Source organism: Labrus mixtus, chromosome 11, assembly GCF_963584025.1.
Source record: "Labrus mixtus chromosome 11, fLabMix1.1, whole genome shotgun sequence".
Lineage (NCBI taxonomy): Eukaryota > Metazoa > Chordata > Actinopteri > Labriformes > Labridae > Labrus > Labrus mixtus.
The window spans coordinates 7,383,887-7,400,772 of NC_083622.1; the positions used below are offsets into that span (position 1 = coordinate 7,383,887).

At 45.3% G+C, this 16,886-nt stretch overlaps 1 protein-coding gene across 1 annotated transcript in view; it reads right to left on the reverse strand.

Annotated features, from left to right (window-relative positions):
• Positions 1-16,562, reverse strand: part of LOC132983466 (soluble guanylate cyclase 88E-like) — a 17,455-nt gene extending 893 nt beyond the window's left edge. The window contains exons 1-17 of the mRNA XM_061049777.1: positions 16,439-16,562; positions 15,741-15,917; positions 14,250-14,382; positions 13,001-13,175; positions 11,637-11,728; positions 9,462-9,719; positions 9,234-9,375; positions 8,055-8,180; positions 6,776-6,896; positions 6,424-6,553; positions 5,885-6,031; positions 4,795-4,941; positions 4,475-4,631; positions 3,584-3,693; positions 3,136-3,225; positions 1,941-2,059; positions 1-776 (exon numbers count right to left, since the gene is read on the reverse strand). The exon at positions 1-776 is cut by the window's left edge and continues 893 nt beyond it. Coding sequence (XP_060905760.1) covers positions 413-776; positions 1,941-2,059; positions 3,136-3,225; positions 3,584-3,693; positions 4,475-4,631; positions 4,795-4,941; positions 5,885-6,031; positions 6,424-6,553; positions 6,776-6,896; positions 8,055-8,180; positions 9,234-9,375; positions 9,462-9,719; positions 11,637-11,728; positions 13,001-13,175; positions 14,250-14,382; positions 15,741-15,892 — 2,463 coding nt within the window. The 5' untranslated portion in view covers positions 15,893-15,917; positions 16,439-16,562 and the 3' untranslated portion in view covers positions 1-412. The remainder of the gene's footprint in view (positions 777-1,940; positions 2,060-3,135; positions 3,226-3,583; positions 3,694-4,474; positions 4,632-4,794; positions 4,942-5,884; positions 6,032-6,423; positions 6,554-6,775; positions 6,897-8,054; positions 8,181-9,233; positions 9,376-9,461; positions 9,720-11,636; positions 11,729-13,000; positions 13,176-14,249; positions 14,383-15,740; positions 15,918-16,438) is intronic.
• Positions 16,563-16,886: the final 324 nt, after the last annotated feature.

Below are 16,886 nucleotides of genomic sequence, written 5' to 3' on the forward strand. Positions count from 1 at the left end.
TGTTTTCCAATGTGGGTTTTATGCTACAAATGGCAATAAACTGAAACTCATTGAAAACAATTGAAAAAAGACACATGGCGCTCAGAAAAAAACTCTAGGTGGACCCGGTGCCTTATGTGGAACCGTGCTCGGCGGTTGCTTTCAAAGCGTTTGTCATCGTGAACGCGGAAGATGAAAAACGATTCTGTTTTCAGTGTTTGGTTTTCGTGTGAACGTGGCCTAAATGTTGCTCAAACTTCACCTTAAAACAAGATTATTTCTGTTTGAGATGTTTGAGTCTTCATTTATTTAAAACTTGATATTCAAAATGTGTTCAAATGTAAACAGTCAGTAACCATACATGTTGAAAACCCTGACTTTTATTAACCCTCGGTGATATTTTTTCAGCATTATGTCGTCGTTAACCACCTGCTCACAGAATGGCACAGGCGGCGCTGCGCATGGGCAGGTTGGCGGGCAGCTTGGCGTACTGCTGCCTGAAGCTGTTTCTTTTGCTGCGGAGGAAAGGAGCCGGGTTCTCCAGCCCGTCGTCGGGGTTGGGGGTCTCCGACAGTAAGGTTCCCTGGGGCACTTCCAACTTGGCGCCCTTGTTGTTCTTAGTCTTTTTGACCTTCTCCGGAGGCTCGGCTGAAACGGAGGGGGGCTCGATGGCGGCCTCTGGCGGGGGCAGGGTGTCCAGCGGGAGGTCGCTGGGGCTCGCCTTCCCCTCGGCTTGCTCCTCGTTGCCGGAGATGTTGAGGTTGGAGGCCATGCGTTTGGCGTTGGAGCTTGTGGAACTATTGCAGTTAGACATTAGTAGAGTTTTGTCAGCGATTCACAACAAACACAACGAAGACATTTCAGTCATATTTTCATTCATTCAAAAGAGCGTATTTATCTGATGTACTGTGTGTCTTCATCTACTGTATTTCAATGGTTTATAGGTCACAGGTGAACAGGAAATGTTTATAAACATTTACAATCTGGGCAACAGGAACTCATCACATCATCATGATTGGTTTGTCTCTGCTTCATATGGTTCAATAAACGGGAACTTCACAAAGTAATTTCATTTTGGACATTTGTTTATTTTGTGCGCGTCACGACCTTTCCAAACACAGATGTGACTAATGTGGTTTCAGTTAGGACTTAAGAATATTCACTACTAGGGATGTGAAGATGAATAATAAAATCTTGATAAATCGATTGAAAGGTGTCCAGATTCTGGCTCCTCTGCAGCTACCAGACCAACTTAAATATTTTTGGTCTGCACTGGGACTTGAACCGGCGACCCCCTGGTTCACAGAATAAGACTTCATATCTCTGATGAGACATGACATGCCATTAGCTTGTATATTTCTTTTCTAGTCTTCTGACTACTCAAAGTGCTTCCACACCGCAGGTCACACCTACACATTCACACACTGACTTGGAGTAAAAGTGTCTTGCCCAAGGACACATCGAACATGTGGCTGCAGGAGCTGGGAATCAAACCCCCGACCTTCCGTTTGAGAGACGACCGACTCTACCTCTTAGCCACAGCCGCCTGTACTATACTACCAAACTATAGCCTCTGTTCATGGTGCAGGCGCCATAACCGCGAGGCTATCCGACTCCCTGTTTTTGCAGAGTGTTAATCATCCCGATCATATCTTGTTCACTGAAACATAAGTCTCAAAGGCGTGACGTGTCCTCGCCACAGAAATGTTTACTGACTGTTTTGTTGTCTTGTTTGTCTAACTTTTGTGATGCTTCTGTTACCTCAGGGCTTCACGCCCCGTCTGAGTAAAAAGTTGAGTTTGTGCTGGTCAGCGTGACTCTAGCAGACAAACAAAAGACCCTCAAACAGCCTTTGCTGTTTGCTGCTGCAGGGGGGCAATAAGCAGCGCTCAGGCTGAATCAACAGGGGGGCATCCCGAGTCCTCGCTGTGTGAAGACTTGCTCTCCTTTTGTCTACTCACCCATTAGAGCTCCTGTCCTCGGAGTGGTTCTGCTCGCTGCTGTAGCGCAGCTCCGCCGGGGTTTTGAACGACAGATCTTTCTTTCCTTTGAGCCAGTATGTCTTCATGTAGCCTTTACCCTGAGAGATGTTGTTATGTGGTCAAAATGTTGTAGAATAAGAGCATTTAATCCAAGAATAAATTAGACAGGGACGCTGGAATCAGACACAATCTAAACCATCAGCGTATTAAGAAGTTTCACCTCATGTTTACCCCGTGTCATGCGATCCCTTTCTGTGTCCCTTTACTAACTAAGTCTGTTACATGTTCATCACACTTCCTGCAGAGGGATATGACTCACAGCAGGTCGGAGCTTTTCATTTTTGTGCACACATCGAGGAGGTCTGGACGTCATCAAAGAGACGTCAGATCATCCTTTCAGACAGAGCAGATGAACAACATGTCGCCCTGGATTCTGTACTCTTGTATTTTATTCTTGCTATGACTTCTAAAAAAAATTACGACGGTGCACAAATTCAATTCGGCTTGAGACGCACCACCCGGCTCCTCTGCTGGAGTCTCAAATAAAAGCTGCTCTCTGTTGATTTACCAAACAGTTCATCTCTGTTTTCTTTAAAGATATATTTTTTAACATTGTGATTCTGATTAGCGTGGGGTTATTTTGCACCTTATTTTTTGAATATTCATTAGTTTACATACAGGCAAATGGGACAGGTCCACCCAGGACGCTATCTTCCTTTGCATTGCAGTTTGTAAACATTTCACCCTGCACGAGCTTTGAGGATTCATGCTATCTTTCCCTCTCATATGCACAGGGTAACAGCGTGCAAAATGCAGCGCAATCCTTTTGTGGATCAGGAGTCCTGAGCAATCAAATTAATTACTAAAAGATGTATTTGCACAGCAGAAAGTATGACGTCATCAAATAGAAAGACTTTACTCAGCACCCCCAACTGAAACTGACATCCAGCTGTCAGGTCCAAATAACTCAAAATGTCCTAAAAATACAAAAGACTCATCAGGAAGTCTCCAAAGTAGGCGCATCCAAATTGTCAAATTCTGCTATTTCTTGGATTAATGTTATTCAGCTGATTCAGCTGCACAGCTAGCAAACGTTTGCATGTGAAGTTTTTGTCAAAGGAAAGCCGTCTCTGCAGAAATATATCGACGCGTGCATGGCGGTTTATTCGCTCACCTTTACAAAGATCTTGCCCCTCTCCTCGATGATGTAGGGCTCATGTTCCAGGTGGTCTTTGGTGGTCTGACTGATGTGGATCTGCATGCCCTGCTCAGACAAACGGACACACACAAAGCTCACGCTAAAGCTGAGTGCCGAAGTGCAAGCTTTGGTCCTTAAGAACGAAGACATTTCGCTTCCTGGACTCTCCAGTGAGACTTCATTCACAGATTTTCAAAAATAAAACATTATATTTAATGCTCTGAGAAATGGGATGCAAATGAAGTGAGGAGCAGCGTGCACACTGCCGTCGTCTTACAGAGAATTCTTTTTTTAAACACATCTACATGAATTTCACAGAGAGAAATCATGAGCTGTTTTTGCAGGTTTAAACTCCTCCACAGGTTCTGCAGCTCAGCTGAATACTTGAATTAATACGGGTTGTTAAATAGGTTAGTGTAGTCACCACTCCGTTGCTCTCCATCCTGGAAGCGGTGTTCACAGTGTCGCCAAACAGACAGTAGCGAGGCATCTTCAGACCCACCACGCCAGCCACCACCATACCGGAGTGAATACCTGAGAGAGGAGGAGCAGATCATAGAACCTGAGAGCTCGAGGCTAAGTGTCGCTAAATCCAACACACACTGCTCCTTTTTCTTATTGCTGTTATCTTTTTATTTGCTTTTAGCTCTTTTAGTTTCTTGCATCTTTTTAAATCGTTGGTCCTCTTGGTCTCAGCTCGTGTTGTTGGGTTCTTGTTTTGCCTGGGTTCTTATAATGGTTCTTTTGATGGTCAGGTTATATAAGTCTGTTGGGTATCGTGCAATATGGGTTCTTTTCTGTTGAATTGTATTTAATTATTTTTAGTATTTTGCATCTGTTATATTCTTGCTGTTGTTAATGTTCTTCTGTGTTTGGTTTAGTTTGCTTTGTTCTTGCTGTTTGTCAAAGCACTTTGTAAACCTGTGTTTTTAAAAGGTGCTATAGAAATAAAGTTATTATTATTATTGTTATTAATAAACATTTACTCATCTGAGATCAGGGACAAACAGTGACCCCTGGTGGCCAAAAGAAGTACTTGTTTTGATCTGTTTTGTGAGTCTGACCGCTCAGGTTGCCCCTAAAATCCTACCACTGTATCTGTGGGCCATCCTTTAAAGAGTGGATAAAGAAGCTCAACCTGTAAAGCCTTTAAAGGATCAAGATGCTGAATCCCGACAAGTTCAGAGTCAGTGTGATCGGTGGATGACCTTGAGTCGTGACCTTCAGATAAGTGAGCAAGAAGCCAAACCCCAGAACATAAAAACAATCTGTCATGTCGTGTCTGAGCCACTGAAGCTGCAGACTGCTGGCTCACCGACTCGGATCTGGATGTTATCTCCCGTGGACGGGTCTTTGAGGTGGTCGATGGAGCTCAGCATGTCCAACGCCATGTCACAGATATGGTGGGCGTGAAACGTGGTTTTGTTGGGGACGCCGGCCACCACCATGTAGGCGTCGCGGATCGTCTCCACCTGTAACAGAGTGAGCAAAACTTTGTGACTGTTTTCCTATTTATGCTGAGTGAAAGTTTCTCACAACACGGAGACTTAAAGACCTCCCTTCAGCAGAGGTGAAGACACGCCCCTTTATGAGAAAATCAACGATACACAGAGACGTCAGGCTTGTTGGACCGACCTTGTAGACGTTGTGCTTCTCACTGAGTGTGTCGAAGACGATGTAGATCTCGTTGAGCATGTCCACCACCTGCATGGGCGTGATGTGGATGCAGATCTCGTTGAATTTGACCACGTCGCTGAACAGGATGGTCACATCGGGGAACACCTGAAACACGAAGAAACAGAAAGTTAAGACTATTTTAAAAATGAAAACTCAACAACAAGCTCGAGGATACATGCAAAGAGTTTCCTCCCTTTGGTCGGCTTGGTCTCAAGATCACTTTTTGAAGGTCTCGGAAATCTTGGTCTTGTCTCGGTCTAAGACTGGGAGTACTCCGGATTTTAAATCAAGACCGGTCAAGACCACCACCGACAGGCTTCTTTCTCATGTCAGGAAAACTCCTCTTTTTAATTCATAAATCATAATTTGTTTTTTGTCTGTCTAAGTCTAAGTGGTCTAGGTGAGTGACATGCCCACAAGATGATGATTTTTCAGTGATATTCATGGTCTTGGTCTTGTCTCTGTGTCACCCTGCCCTGGTCTTGGTCTTGACCCTGTCTCGATCCCTAAATGTCTTGGTCTTGACCTGGTCTCGGAGCACTCTGGTCTCGGGTATGTCCTGGTCTTTGTTAGTCTGGTCCTGACTACAACACTACCTCAAAAAGATGAGTCATAATAGTTTCTCCTCCACCATTGCTATTAACCAAGCTGACACCCGAAGCCCCGCCCCTTCAAAGATTGTGATTGTGATTGGTTGACAGAAAGGACGTTGAAAAACTGGAACTGGTTTGAATTGCGAGTGCTGTGAGCGCAGCGACTAAAAACAGCTGAGGCTGATAAACACAAACTCTTTCAAAACTGCGTTTTAAGAACAAATGTCTCGTGGGAACAGTCGGTGAATGAGGCCGAGTGTTTCATAGCCGACCCCGTCTCCATGTGTACTGGGTTTATGGAAGTAAAAAACGAGATTTGCACCTCTTAATAAAAGTAGAACCAGAAACATATTTCTCAGATTCCAGGACTCAAAACGAGAAAAAAATCTCTGTCTTCATTTTGGCAGTCGGACATATTTCAGAACCGGCTGCTTTGATATTTGGTGGTTTTGTACCTGGCACGTCTCCAGGGCAGTGATCCCCTTCCTGAGGCGGTCGGCCACAGCTTTAGGGATCATGGCGTACAGCAGAGAATCTCCTCTCTTCTTCTCCTCGTCCAGCTTCTTGATGATTTCCATCAGCTGAGCGTATTTCTGTTGCTCCTAGAGGATCAGAAAGCGTGTACAGTTACAGTCTCACCTCTTTTTTAAAGCTAAAATAAAATCCCTCTTTGCTGCCGCTAATCCTCTTAATCCACATCTCAGCTGCATGACTGGAGTGGATTTAATGGGTGAAATCAATACGGGAGCAGAGCTTTCACCTGCGCTCACCTGGTTTGGCTTTTTCATGAGGAGAGGAACTGGCAGTTCTTACATTTTGTGTGCTCAGCAGCAACACATTATACGACTTCAGTTTTGGCTTAGAACAGTTTATGAGACGACATAAAGACACCTTTAACTGTCCCCCTGCTCTGAGGTTTTGTACAAAGCTGAACACAGGTCTGCTTTGTCCATAACATGTCTCTGTCTCTGCAGAGACCGAGGGGTTTTCTGACCTGATCCAGGGCCAGCTGCAGCTCAGCCGATTGTTGTGTCCCGGCCAGAATCAGCTCTCTGCTGGAGTCGTGCAGATTCAGATCGTTCACGTACACACCCATCTTTATCATGTCCTCCACTGTCTCTATACTGAGATTATAAGAGGAGAAAAAGAAGATTAATGGACTGAGACAGGAAAGAAGGCCAATTAATTCACTAAATTAGCATAAACTAATCCAATCTCCAAAATTAGATATCACTCGAGGGGGAAGGCGACCAACAATAGAGCTCAGCAGCGGATGCTTAAAAATTCTTCTTCTGAGTTAACCCCAACAAACAAAGCCGTGATCTGTTTTTTTTTTGTGGTCTTACATGGGCGTGCCGAGGAAGATGAGCGAGTCCCACTGGGGGACGTACTTCATCTGGCCCTTCAGGTGGAGAGGTTTCTTTGGAGGCTCCCGCATGTCCTCGAAGATGGTTTCACTGCACTTTCCTGAGAGGAAGCACAAAGGGCAGGTCAACGAGATGTTCAAAACAGAGTTGTGAAGAACTGCCAGGTGATGTTTACAGTTAGGAAATGCTGCTAAAGGAGCGACCCTGGTTACCTAGAAAGTCTTCACCTTTTGCACACAACAATTAAGTGTGTAAATAAAAACGTTTCCACATATGCACTCAGAAAATCTCAGGATAATGTCAGGCAGACTGCCCCTAAAATCTTCCTGAGTTGAACGTTGAAGACCCTGACACACGATCGTCGGCCGTCGATCCAAGTTAGACTGTCGGTGAGCGGTCGTCGCCCTAGTGTGTCCGACTCCGTCGCTACCCGTCGGCACTTTTTTCGGCTGTTTTGACATGTTGAATCGCCGTCCAAGCACGAGAAGAAAAGCAAAAGTGAAGAAAGCGAGTAAAACTTATATTACGAGTGTTGAGCGACAGCGGTGTGAAAATGGTCTTCTCGTTTATTTATCCGCATTCTTCCTCGTCCTCTTCCGGTTTCCCCTTTTTGAAATGACGATTACAGACTACCGCCCCCTGCTGGCATGGAGAGGTATTTCCTCTCAAGCATGTGCAGAACGTACGTGATGGTTGGCCGTCGGCTGTAGTCTTTGCGGTGTGTTCAAGTTCAGCTTTTTGGCCAAGACAAAACAGTTGCAACTACTTCTTTGCCGTCTGCTTGGTGTGTCAGGGCGCTAACAGCGGGAGACTGTCCATGTTGGACGTGAGGGAGGTAAGAGGAGGCGTTAAAGAACGATGAGGGAGTGGTGAATGACATAACAGAGTCTGATGCTTTAGATCATATCAATTCAATGTGTGTCTACAAAACAGAGGGAGAACTTACTGGCGATCAAAAAACATAATGAAGCCGTTTCATGAAGTAAACTAAGATCCCATCCCGATTGGGTCGCAGGATAGAAACTTCACTACTTCCTGAATATTTCCTGCTGCGTTCTAACAGCAGCCCTCCAGACGTCATGCAGAAAATGAGTGAAAACTTGTCTGTTTGTTTTCTCAGCTCACCCTGAAAGTTTCAGGAGTTTTGTTGCAGGTGTGAATGAACATTAGCTGTCACTCTACAGGAGGTCGTTGTTTAAACTCAAAAGCAGCCACAGGACAGAAAAAAACCAAAAGACAAAGTGTTAAATGCTCTGACCGGTGACAGTCTGGAACGCCAGCAGTTCGATATCTTCCCCTCCTGAGTTGGCGGAGCTGTTGTATTGAGTGAGAGCGCTGCTGTACTCCTGGTCTGTTCCCTTCATCTCCTCCACATCGTTTTGCTCTGACGGGGGGGGGGGGGGGGGGGGGGGGGAGCGACAGAGACACAGAAAAAGACGGATGGGTCGATCAGGCTGTGAGTCAGGAAGGTCGGTTAATGAGGAGCAAACGCAGAAAAATCCACTCACACAGCGAAGGGAAAAACAGGAAGGCAGAGAAAATATTTGACAAATGTGTCACCTTGTTAGACGTTCACTTGCAATATGAGTGCACCAATTTAATCCCCTTGTTTAAGATGGCTGCGCAGTAGGCGATTTTAGGCCCAATTTGCCAATTGGGGGGGCGGGGTGCTTGTCCAGATTCAAGGCTTGTTGCAGCCAATCATTTGTCCAAATAATCCCCAAGTGTAAAGTGGCAATACGATTATTTTACCGCTCCCGATCGAGTTGGAGCCTCCCTGATCTCGGATCGAAATCGAATTCCTGCCTCCGACATAATGACCAATGAGAGCGAGCAGACCAGGAAGCGTCACCAACTGGATGTTGAGTCACGTTGCGGCGACCCACAAACATGGCGGCGAACATAAACACCCCGCTACAAGTAGATTTTTGAATTAAAAGAAGAAGAAGAGCAGCTTGTGGAGTCTCCATTTGTAGGTGGTAATGAGTCAGAGCGGCCGTGTTAACATCGCTGTGTTACACTTGATTTGACCAGTCATTAAGATGGTTAAATATTGCGTTTGTGCCGGTTGCACTAAATAGCTCTTAACGGGGACATCGAGTGCACTGTTTCCCGAAACAGGAAAAGGAAACTGAGCCAGCTTTCATGCCTGGCTGCGTTTCAAAATCAGTTACCATCTGGTGTGTAGCCCGCCTTAGGGATGCAGTAAATGTAGCTTTAGTTTTTAAGAGAGGAATAGCGGCTTGACATTTCGACCTGTTTAATATTCGCATCACCTGGATGTGATATGAATATTTTACGGCGCTCGGTCCAGATGACCTTGGCCAGAGATGAGGGAGGGACTTGACGGACACTTTGGTGATCCCGTCCATTTGCAATGAACCGTTCTTTATCCATAATGCATTGGGTGATAAAATAATGATAAGGATGGAAATACCTCTTTCTTCTTCTCTCTTCACCTTCTCGCTCTCTTCCTTCTCGTCCGGCTCCTCCTTGCTCAGTTTGATGTTGACCTTCTGCTTGCTCTCCACCACCGCTCTCGACAGCAGCTCAAACACGTTGTTCAGATGGAAGTAGATCTGACGAGAAAGATCGCTCCAGCTTAGAGAGTCTGCAGGGCGGGAATGTTAAGCAGCGTCTGAAAACTCAATATTCAAAAACTCACATTGTCCCAGCTGAACTCCAGCATGGGTCGGATCAGGGTGAACTCCTCGTTGACCTTCTTGCCCTGGAGGTCGGAGAAGACCTCTTTGAGGCCGTCGCCGATGCGGTACATGGTCATGTCGCGGCGGAAGATGACGCTGAAGGGGAACATGTCGAAAAAGATCCCTCGCTTCATCGGCAGCTTCTCGTAGCCCGGCGCCGTCTTCTGCTGAGGCATGCGGTGTTTGAAAGCAGCGTTGTCGAAGTTCATCTTGTAAACCTGGAAGAGAAGGGAACACTTCAATCTTTAGAATATAAGTATGTAACAAAAAACACAGTTTGACATGTTTCTGATAAATCTGTCCCGTGTATATTTTGTAATTAAAGTTTTATGTATATATGTGCATGAGTATATATATATATATATTTTTTTTTTTGTCCTTAGAATTTATTTAATTGTAATTGTGTGTTTTGGAAAAATGTTTAAAACTCAATAAACATATTGTTAAAAAATAAAATAAATCTGTCCCGTGTGCAGCATGACTTTTTATATTTCTGTAAAACTCATGTTCAGCCTGATGCTTTTATACGACCCCCACCCCCGAGAGACGACGACTGTTAGAAGAAAGCAGGACGACATTTTGTGTCAGAAAAAACTTCTTGGGGCGCTGGTGGCGCAGTGGTTAGTCCGTGCGCCCCATGTATGGAAGCTGTAGTCTTCCAAGCGGGCGGCCTGGGTTCAAATCCGACCTGTGGCTCCTATCATGTCATTTCCCACTCTCTCTCTCTCTCTCTGATTTCTGACTCTGTCCTATCTCTCAAATAAAGGCACAAAACACCTAAAAATAAATCGTATTTTCTTTTTATTTTCAGGGGCGTGTCCAGACTTTTTGGACTGGGGTAGCCCAGCTGGGGCCCTGATTTGTGCAGGGGTGGCCTGAAGTGTGTTCACACATGAATGAAGAGCATTTATTAACCCCTTCTGTCCGCACTGACCGAGAACTTCCACCAGATACGTCCGCTCCGTTACGGCTCAGTGCGGCCTCATTCGTCAACACCCACCGGGTGCGTTCGCGAGACAAAGGAATTCCCGCCGTCATTTTACAGATTCTCTTGCAACAGCGAGAGATAATACGATGTATGTGGTATAAAACTCTATATAAACCGTTATAAACACATAAACAAACACACATACGCTCATTGTTCTGAACCGCCAAAACCGAGTGTTTTATTCTGAAAATAAACAGGATGTTTTATTGTTGTTTTGGTGTCTGACTTCCCTTCCCGCTCGATCTGCTCTGTGGTAAATTGATGCTCCGTGCTCCGACATCCTGCAGAAATAGAAGCCCTACATATCTGCTGCAGAGGACTGACAGAGCTGAGACGCAGTGCATGCAGAGCTAGTGGAAGCACACACACTGAATAAAGTAAAAAGCTATCAGCTCTGCTAACGTGCCAAAGCGGAGACGGACCGAATTGGCATCTTTTGGAATTTAGGCGTAACACATCGACTGCTGGCAACCTGTATATGTTCTACGCTTAGATGTACGTCCGTCCAAAGTCGAAATTTTAAGTATTTTAAAGACTGCAAACAAGCTTCCTGTTGCAACACAGCCTGAATGATGGATTTCCACAAAGGTCCCCCCTCTGGCAAGGCAAATGGCCAGTCAGAGGGAAGACATTTTGAGGTGGCATCTGGGGTGGCCAATAAGATTTCAAGGGGGGGGCCCATGCCACCCCTCTGGACACGCCCCTGCTTCTTATTGATGATGAGTGAAGACATGAAGACAAACCACTTTGTCCACGAAAAACAACACAAACTAAAAGTTCCTCACAGGTCAAAGGTCACATTTGTCTTCTGAGTTTTGCTCTCACCCTGAACCCTTTCCACTACAGGGTTGATTATTATTTTCTCTTGTGAACGCGAGACGCTTCCTTTAAGTTTGATTCTAGACAGATGGTCACAGTCGTACAAGGTCAAACATTTTTCCGGGTGTTTCTGCTGCTAAGAGTCGAATCCCATTACACTTATCTCCATCCAATAACCACTTGCCGCCTTAGAGTAAACAAAACTCTTCTCGGTATCTCACAAGACGATGATGGAATCATTTCTGTGCTGATGGAGCCGACACGGGGGCCAAGGTCAGACGCCCGTGTCGGCTCCACTGACACTTGACTTAAGCCCCCCGGTACGTACCACATAAGTCATCTTCTCCGTTTCTTCTTTCGACAGGATTTCCACCTCGATATCCGTGTTGTAGAATTGCCGTCCCACTTGAGAGAGCTGCCCTGCAGGAGTCACACACACACACACACACACACACACACACACACACACACACACACACACACACACACACTCCGGTCATGGATGTGTGGAGGTCAACTTTGGTTTATGAGGGACTCGGTGAAAAAGTGGGATTGTGTGAGCTTCAGTTCAGAGCAAAGTGGAAAGTTAAATAGAGTTTATATTGAATACATGACTTTGTCTGGATGAGTGGACTTCAGATTCCAGCAGCAGGTAACACCAAAGGATAGAACAGCACACAGATACAAAAAATAAAGTTATATACAAATTATATACTGTACACAGTAGCAGCAACAGACATGTCTAAATAAAATATACCGGTACAGATTTATACTAAATAATACTTTAAAACACAACAGGCAGAACATCAAGCTCAAGGCTGTTCAGTCTCGTAAAGCCCGACTTAAACAAACACTGTACGATATCAGGCCGACTTAGACCCCGCTCTTGAGTCGTAGCCTACAACTCATTTCAAAGTCGGGCCTAATTTCAGCCCGATCGCCTGGCGTCAGGCGTGCAGGGTACCGGGTCGCTAACAGCTAGCTGCAATTAGCTTTACCATCGATAACATATCGTCAACTCCCGCTCGTCTTCCACTGTGTTTGTTTACTCTTAAATAACGTTTGTCAGCGCAAGAGGACGGGTTTTGAGAGTGGAGTGGTTGCTGAATGACTCTGTCAGTGTGTGGTGTCGCTCATCTTATTGCTCTCCAAACACTATTCAACCTGAAACGATTAGTCGCCATGTGTGGGCTCTGGGTTTGAGCGAGGCTTGAGCGTTTTCATCATTTTTGTTCAAGTTGATTTTCTGATTTGGTCAGTGTAAACTCTTCCAGCCCCAGCTGTTGAAAACATATTTAGTCTTATTAAGTGTTAGATGTTTGTGACTGTGGAGTCGGCTAATAGTCATGTGACAGAGCAGAATAACGCCCTCTGAGCTGTCACTGTTGTCCCGGTCGTCTGATTGGTGCCGTCCACGGTGTTGATGCCACTGTCGTGATGTCACAGTGTTTCGAACATACCTGACTGAGGCCTCAGACTGTTTGAGTGTGAACAGTGAGGTTTTACGGCACTGGGAGATTACATGATTTGTGCAGAGGCCACTTTGCATATCTTATCTTTGCATATCTGCGCTGTCGGGTGCAGCCGCCGGTCAGAGGTGTCATGATGCTGTCATAATTAAATCATTTCAAGTCTGAAAAAAATAACCGATTGTCTGCCCCCCCCCCCCCTCCCTCCTGAGTTTCTCGTTACCTTTGACAAACTGGGTGAAACCTTTGCGGGTGCTGCGGTAGTGCAGCGTGAGGCTCGTCTCGCACTCCTCCTCCACGCAGAAGCTTGGCGGCTGCACTTTGGGGAAGGAGAAGCGGAAGTACTCGTGCAGGTTGTCCAGCTCGTTGATGAAGTCGCGCACATTCCGTCCCAACACCTGGAGAAGAGCGACAGTGAGTACGATGAGATCAACCTGTGTTCATCCCACGACGGGGAAATGTTCCGTGTTTACAGCAGCAAAAAGAAAAAAAGTGTGCACACACAAATAAAGGGTTTGCATATTCAAGGAAATAAAAAAACTTCCGAGCACACAGAAGCAGCAGAGCATGTCGTTGCAGCTCGTGAGTTCCTTGTATCGTTGCACATCACTATCGGAAGATTACAGGAGGAAGCTTCCAGATTTTTTAAATCAATTCTTAATTTTAAAGAATTTCATAATTATTCACTTCAAAGGATCAATCAGTGAGATGTGTAGAGAGTGAAGTGATAAAGTGATCTTACTATATGATCAGACATTAAGGAAACATGCTATGTTGAAGTGCTGGCTTCTCTGACAACAATGCAGCAGCCAGTATGTCCTCCTTCTAACTTTAGATTCTGGTCCTGAATGCTCTGGATTTGTTTGGACCAGAGAAGGTAGGCGGTTTTAAGGCGACCCCCCACACGGCCGTTTTGGACGCCCCTCGGTTTACCCGATATGAGAGCAGTTATCAGGTCAAACCAACAGGTGTTGCAGCGATGGAAGCGGGCAAGAGAAGTGGTTCAGATAGAAGTGATTGTACCCGACCTAAAAAGCCTCTGCATGTTTCTAATAAGCTCCACGAGCAGAAACGTGCTCAAACTAGGATCAATGTTGGAGATGCTTTTGAAAAATGGAGAGAGGTTAGAACGCAGAAAGGTTTACAGACCGATGCAGAGCTGGCTAAACACTGAAGCTTCAGTGTCCACCACATGGCAACCTGCGTGAGCATCGACTCTAAAGAGGAGGGGGGGGGGGGGGCTTTTATTGTGTTTTTAACTCTTTTAAGTTAAGATACTTAAAGGCAAGTTCATAACCCTTCCTGACAAAGGGCAGAAAAACACGTTAAAAGAGGACGTTCCTATTTGGATAAAAACCTGCCTTTTTTTTTTTTTTTTAAGGAAATAAGAAAAGCCTGATTGATTGACCTCACCAACACTAACACTGACAAAGGGACTACACTAACACTACTTATGGGGGTCACTGTTTCACCTTTAGGATGCGTTCATATCCATAGTTTCCGATCCTCTTCACCATGTAGACACCGAAGGCGTACATCAGCTCATCATGAGTCTTTCCCAGAACCTCTCCTGCTGCCTTTGCCAGCCGCAGGATCAGGTTGTCACTGTAAAGCAGGAAAAATGATTCATTTAGCAGACGCCTTAAACAAAAGCGATGAACATCAGAGAGTAAGAACGACACAAGACAGGATCTAGAGAGGAGGAGACAAACAGTTTGCAGTCTGCAAGCGGGCACATTGTAGCTGTTTGTCAGGAGGTTAAAGGCCCGCTGCAGCTCCACCTTCAGAGCATTTTCAACATGGCAACCACCATCATTTGGCTTCAAAACAGCCCTTCAGAAACCAGTGGGTTACCTCACTGACACTACGTCCATGTTTATACCGTCTGCGGTAAGCACTTTAAATAACCATCTAACTCTAAACAACAGAAGAAGAAGAATGAAATATCTTGTTACCTCAATCCAAGACTTTTCATCAAATTTAAAAATGTAAAATAGAAGAACTTCTTTTTCTTTATCCTACAAGAATGAATGCACGATTCTCCGCATTAAATCACATAACAGTCTGTTCATTTGTGACCATCTGCAGCAATACTACACGCTAATAGCAACAGCTTCATCCACCATTCAGAGGCGCTGATTGTCAACAGGCAAGGCAGGCTACTGCTTGGGGCCCCAGACCAGTAGGGGGCCCTAGAGGGCTGACAAACGTTAAACCAAAGCAGCACCAATGAAGGTAAGAAAACCTCCCCCCAATTGATTTTTTATTAGGACCCCAGAGACTCTAGAATCACCACTCCCGCCATTAAAAGTATCGGTTTAGTCCACTGAGGTCGGCCTTCAGTATAAGAGAAGGTTCAAAATTATAAAAAAAGACCAGGATTCACTTGAACCCACATGATGGGATAGACAGATTGTTGCCCGAACATTAAAGGAGACCTAAAGACCATTCTGGAGCAGATGTCAGGATTACATCACAGCAGTAATATGTGCATTGTGGTGGCCAAAAAACAGCGGAAGAAAGTGAAGAGAAACACTGAGAAGCCAGATCCCTGGTATGAGAGGAAAATGTCTTGTTGTGTCGCTGGATGTCGGAATAGGAACGCGAGAAAACATGACCTAATTAAAAAAAAAATGTAATTGATGAAAATTAATCTGCAATTTGATTCCTCTCCAGCTCTTACCCTTCGTTTGGAAAGCAGCAGTTCCACATTTACTCCCCTTGTCTTTTTAACATTTATCAACACCCTTTGTGGACGTGCACCGTCATAGTTCACCAAGTCAACACTCACTGGTCGTAGCTCACCTGAGAGCGTACAACTCTGATTGCTTTTTAGATTCTAAAGTGCTGCGTTTGAATCTGTGCATCGTCAGGCTGCTCAGGTGGTTTTTAGGCAAAAAGGAGAGTTTGTAGACGTTTGATCTGAAGTCTCAGGAACGTGAGTCACAGAAACAGCCACCTACTTGTACATCTGGTGTCTGACAAACTTGAGGTGAGGGATCTCTGCTCGGTTCTCGATCAGTCTCCACACATCCTCTCCGTACGACTCATTGATGTAGTCGTTGACTGCTTCCAAGTACAGGCCGTACATCTTAAGGGGGTTAGAGACCTCCATCTTGAAGACCGCGTTAACTGATGAGCTGAGGAGAGACGAGAGGGGAACACATCACACAAACCCAAATACAGGTTAGTCTGCAGCCTAGAAAATGTACGCTCTTTAAATGAGAGGATGGACTGTGACTTAAACCAAGAGGTTTTGTTTGTGTTTAAGATTTAGTCGGCTCAGAAACTAAACGTAAAGGCCTCTTTTCTGCTTTTCTATCAGCCTTGCATGCTCCAATGCAAAGCGGGAAATGTGCATCCACCTTTCCCCCCCCCCCCCCACCACACACAACCTCATGAAACCTAACCTCCTCAGACATCACATTCTCCACACTGGAAGCATTTAAGCTGTGACTCTGCACATCTTTTACAACTTTCTTTCTAAAAAAAATGTGACCTCTGTGCTTGGAAAAAAAAAAAAAAAGGCAACACAAACACTTCACAGAGGCATCAAAACCAGTGTCTGATGCTCCTATTCTGTCAGCGTGCTCCAGGAAAGGGCGGTAAAAAAACCAAAGCCTTAAAAGTGTAAAAGGGATGAAAAGAGAAGCCCCCCTACCTGCAGCTCGTCAGTGCGGTGTTATCCTGTCCTCCAACTGAGCCGGCCAGCCTCACAGCCTCGCTCCCTGCTGAGAGTTTCCACCTGCAGCTGACATGTGGCTCTCCCCCCGACACTTGTCTGTCAGGTCAACAGGGTGACGGAGCCAAAATAGCAGCAGGGAGGCATGTTTGTGGCAGGTAGCAAAGAAAAGGCTGAAGACAGCGTTTATTCAGACTCCTATAGCGGCGAGCAAAGCGGGTTTAACGTTTGTGTTTAGATGGAGATGAAGTCAGTGGGTGGTGTTTTTATACTGTATATTTGAATTTCTGTTTTGGTGCTCACATTGTGATGCTCGTTATCCCCAAATTAGCCTCGAGACTTTTTTTTTCTTCTCCCTGCAACAACTCATTAGCACGAGCAGGTTTCTCGGTTAATTACTTCACATTAGCATAATTATGGTCAGGTG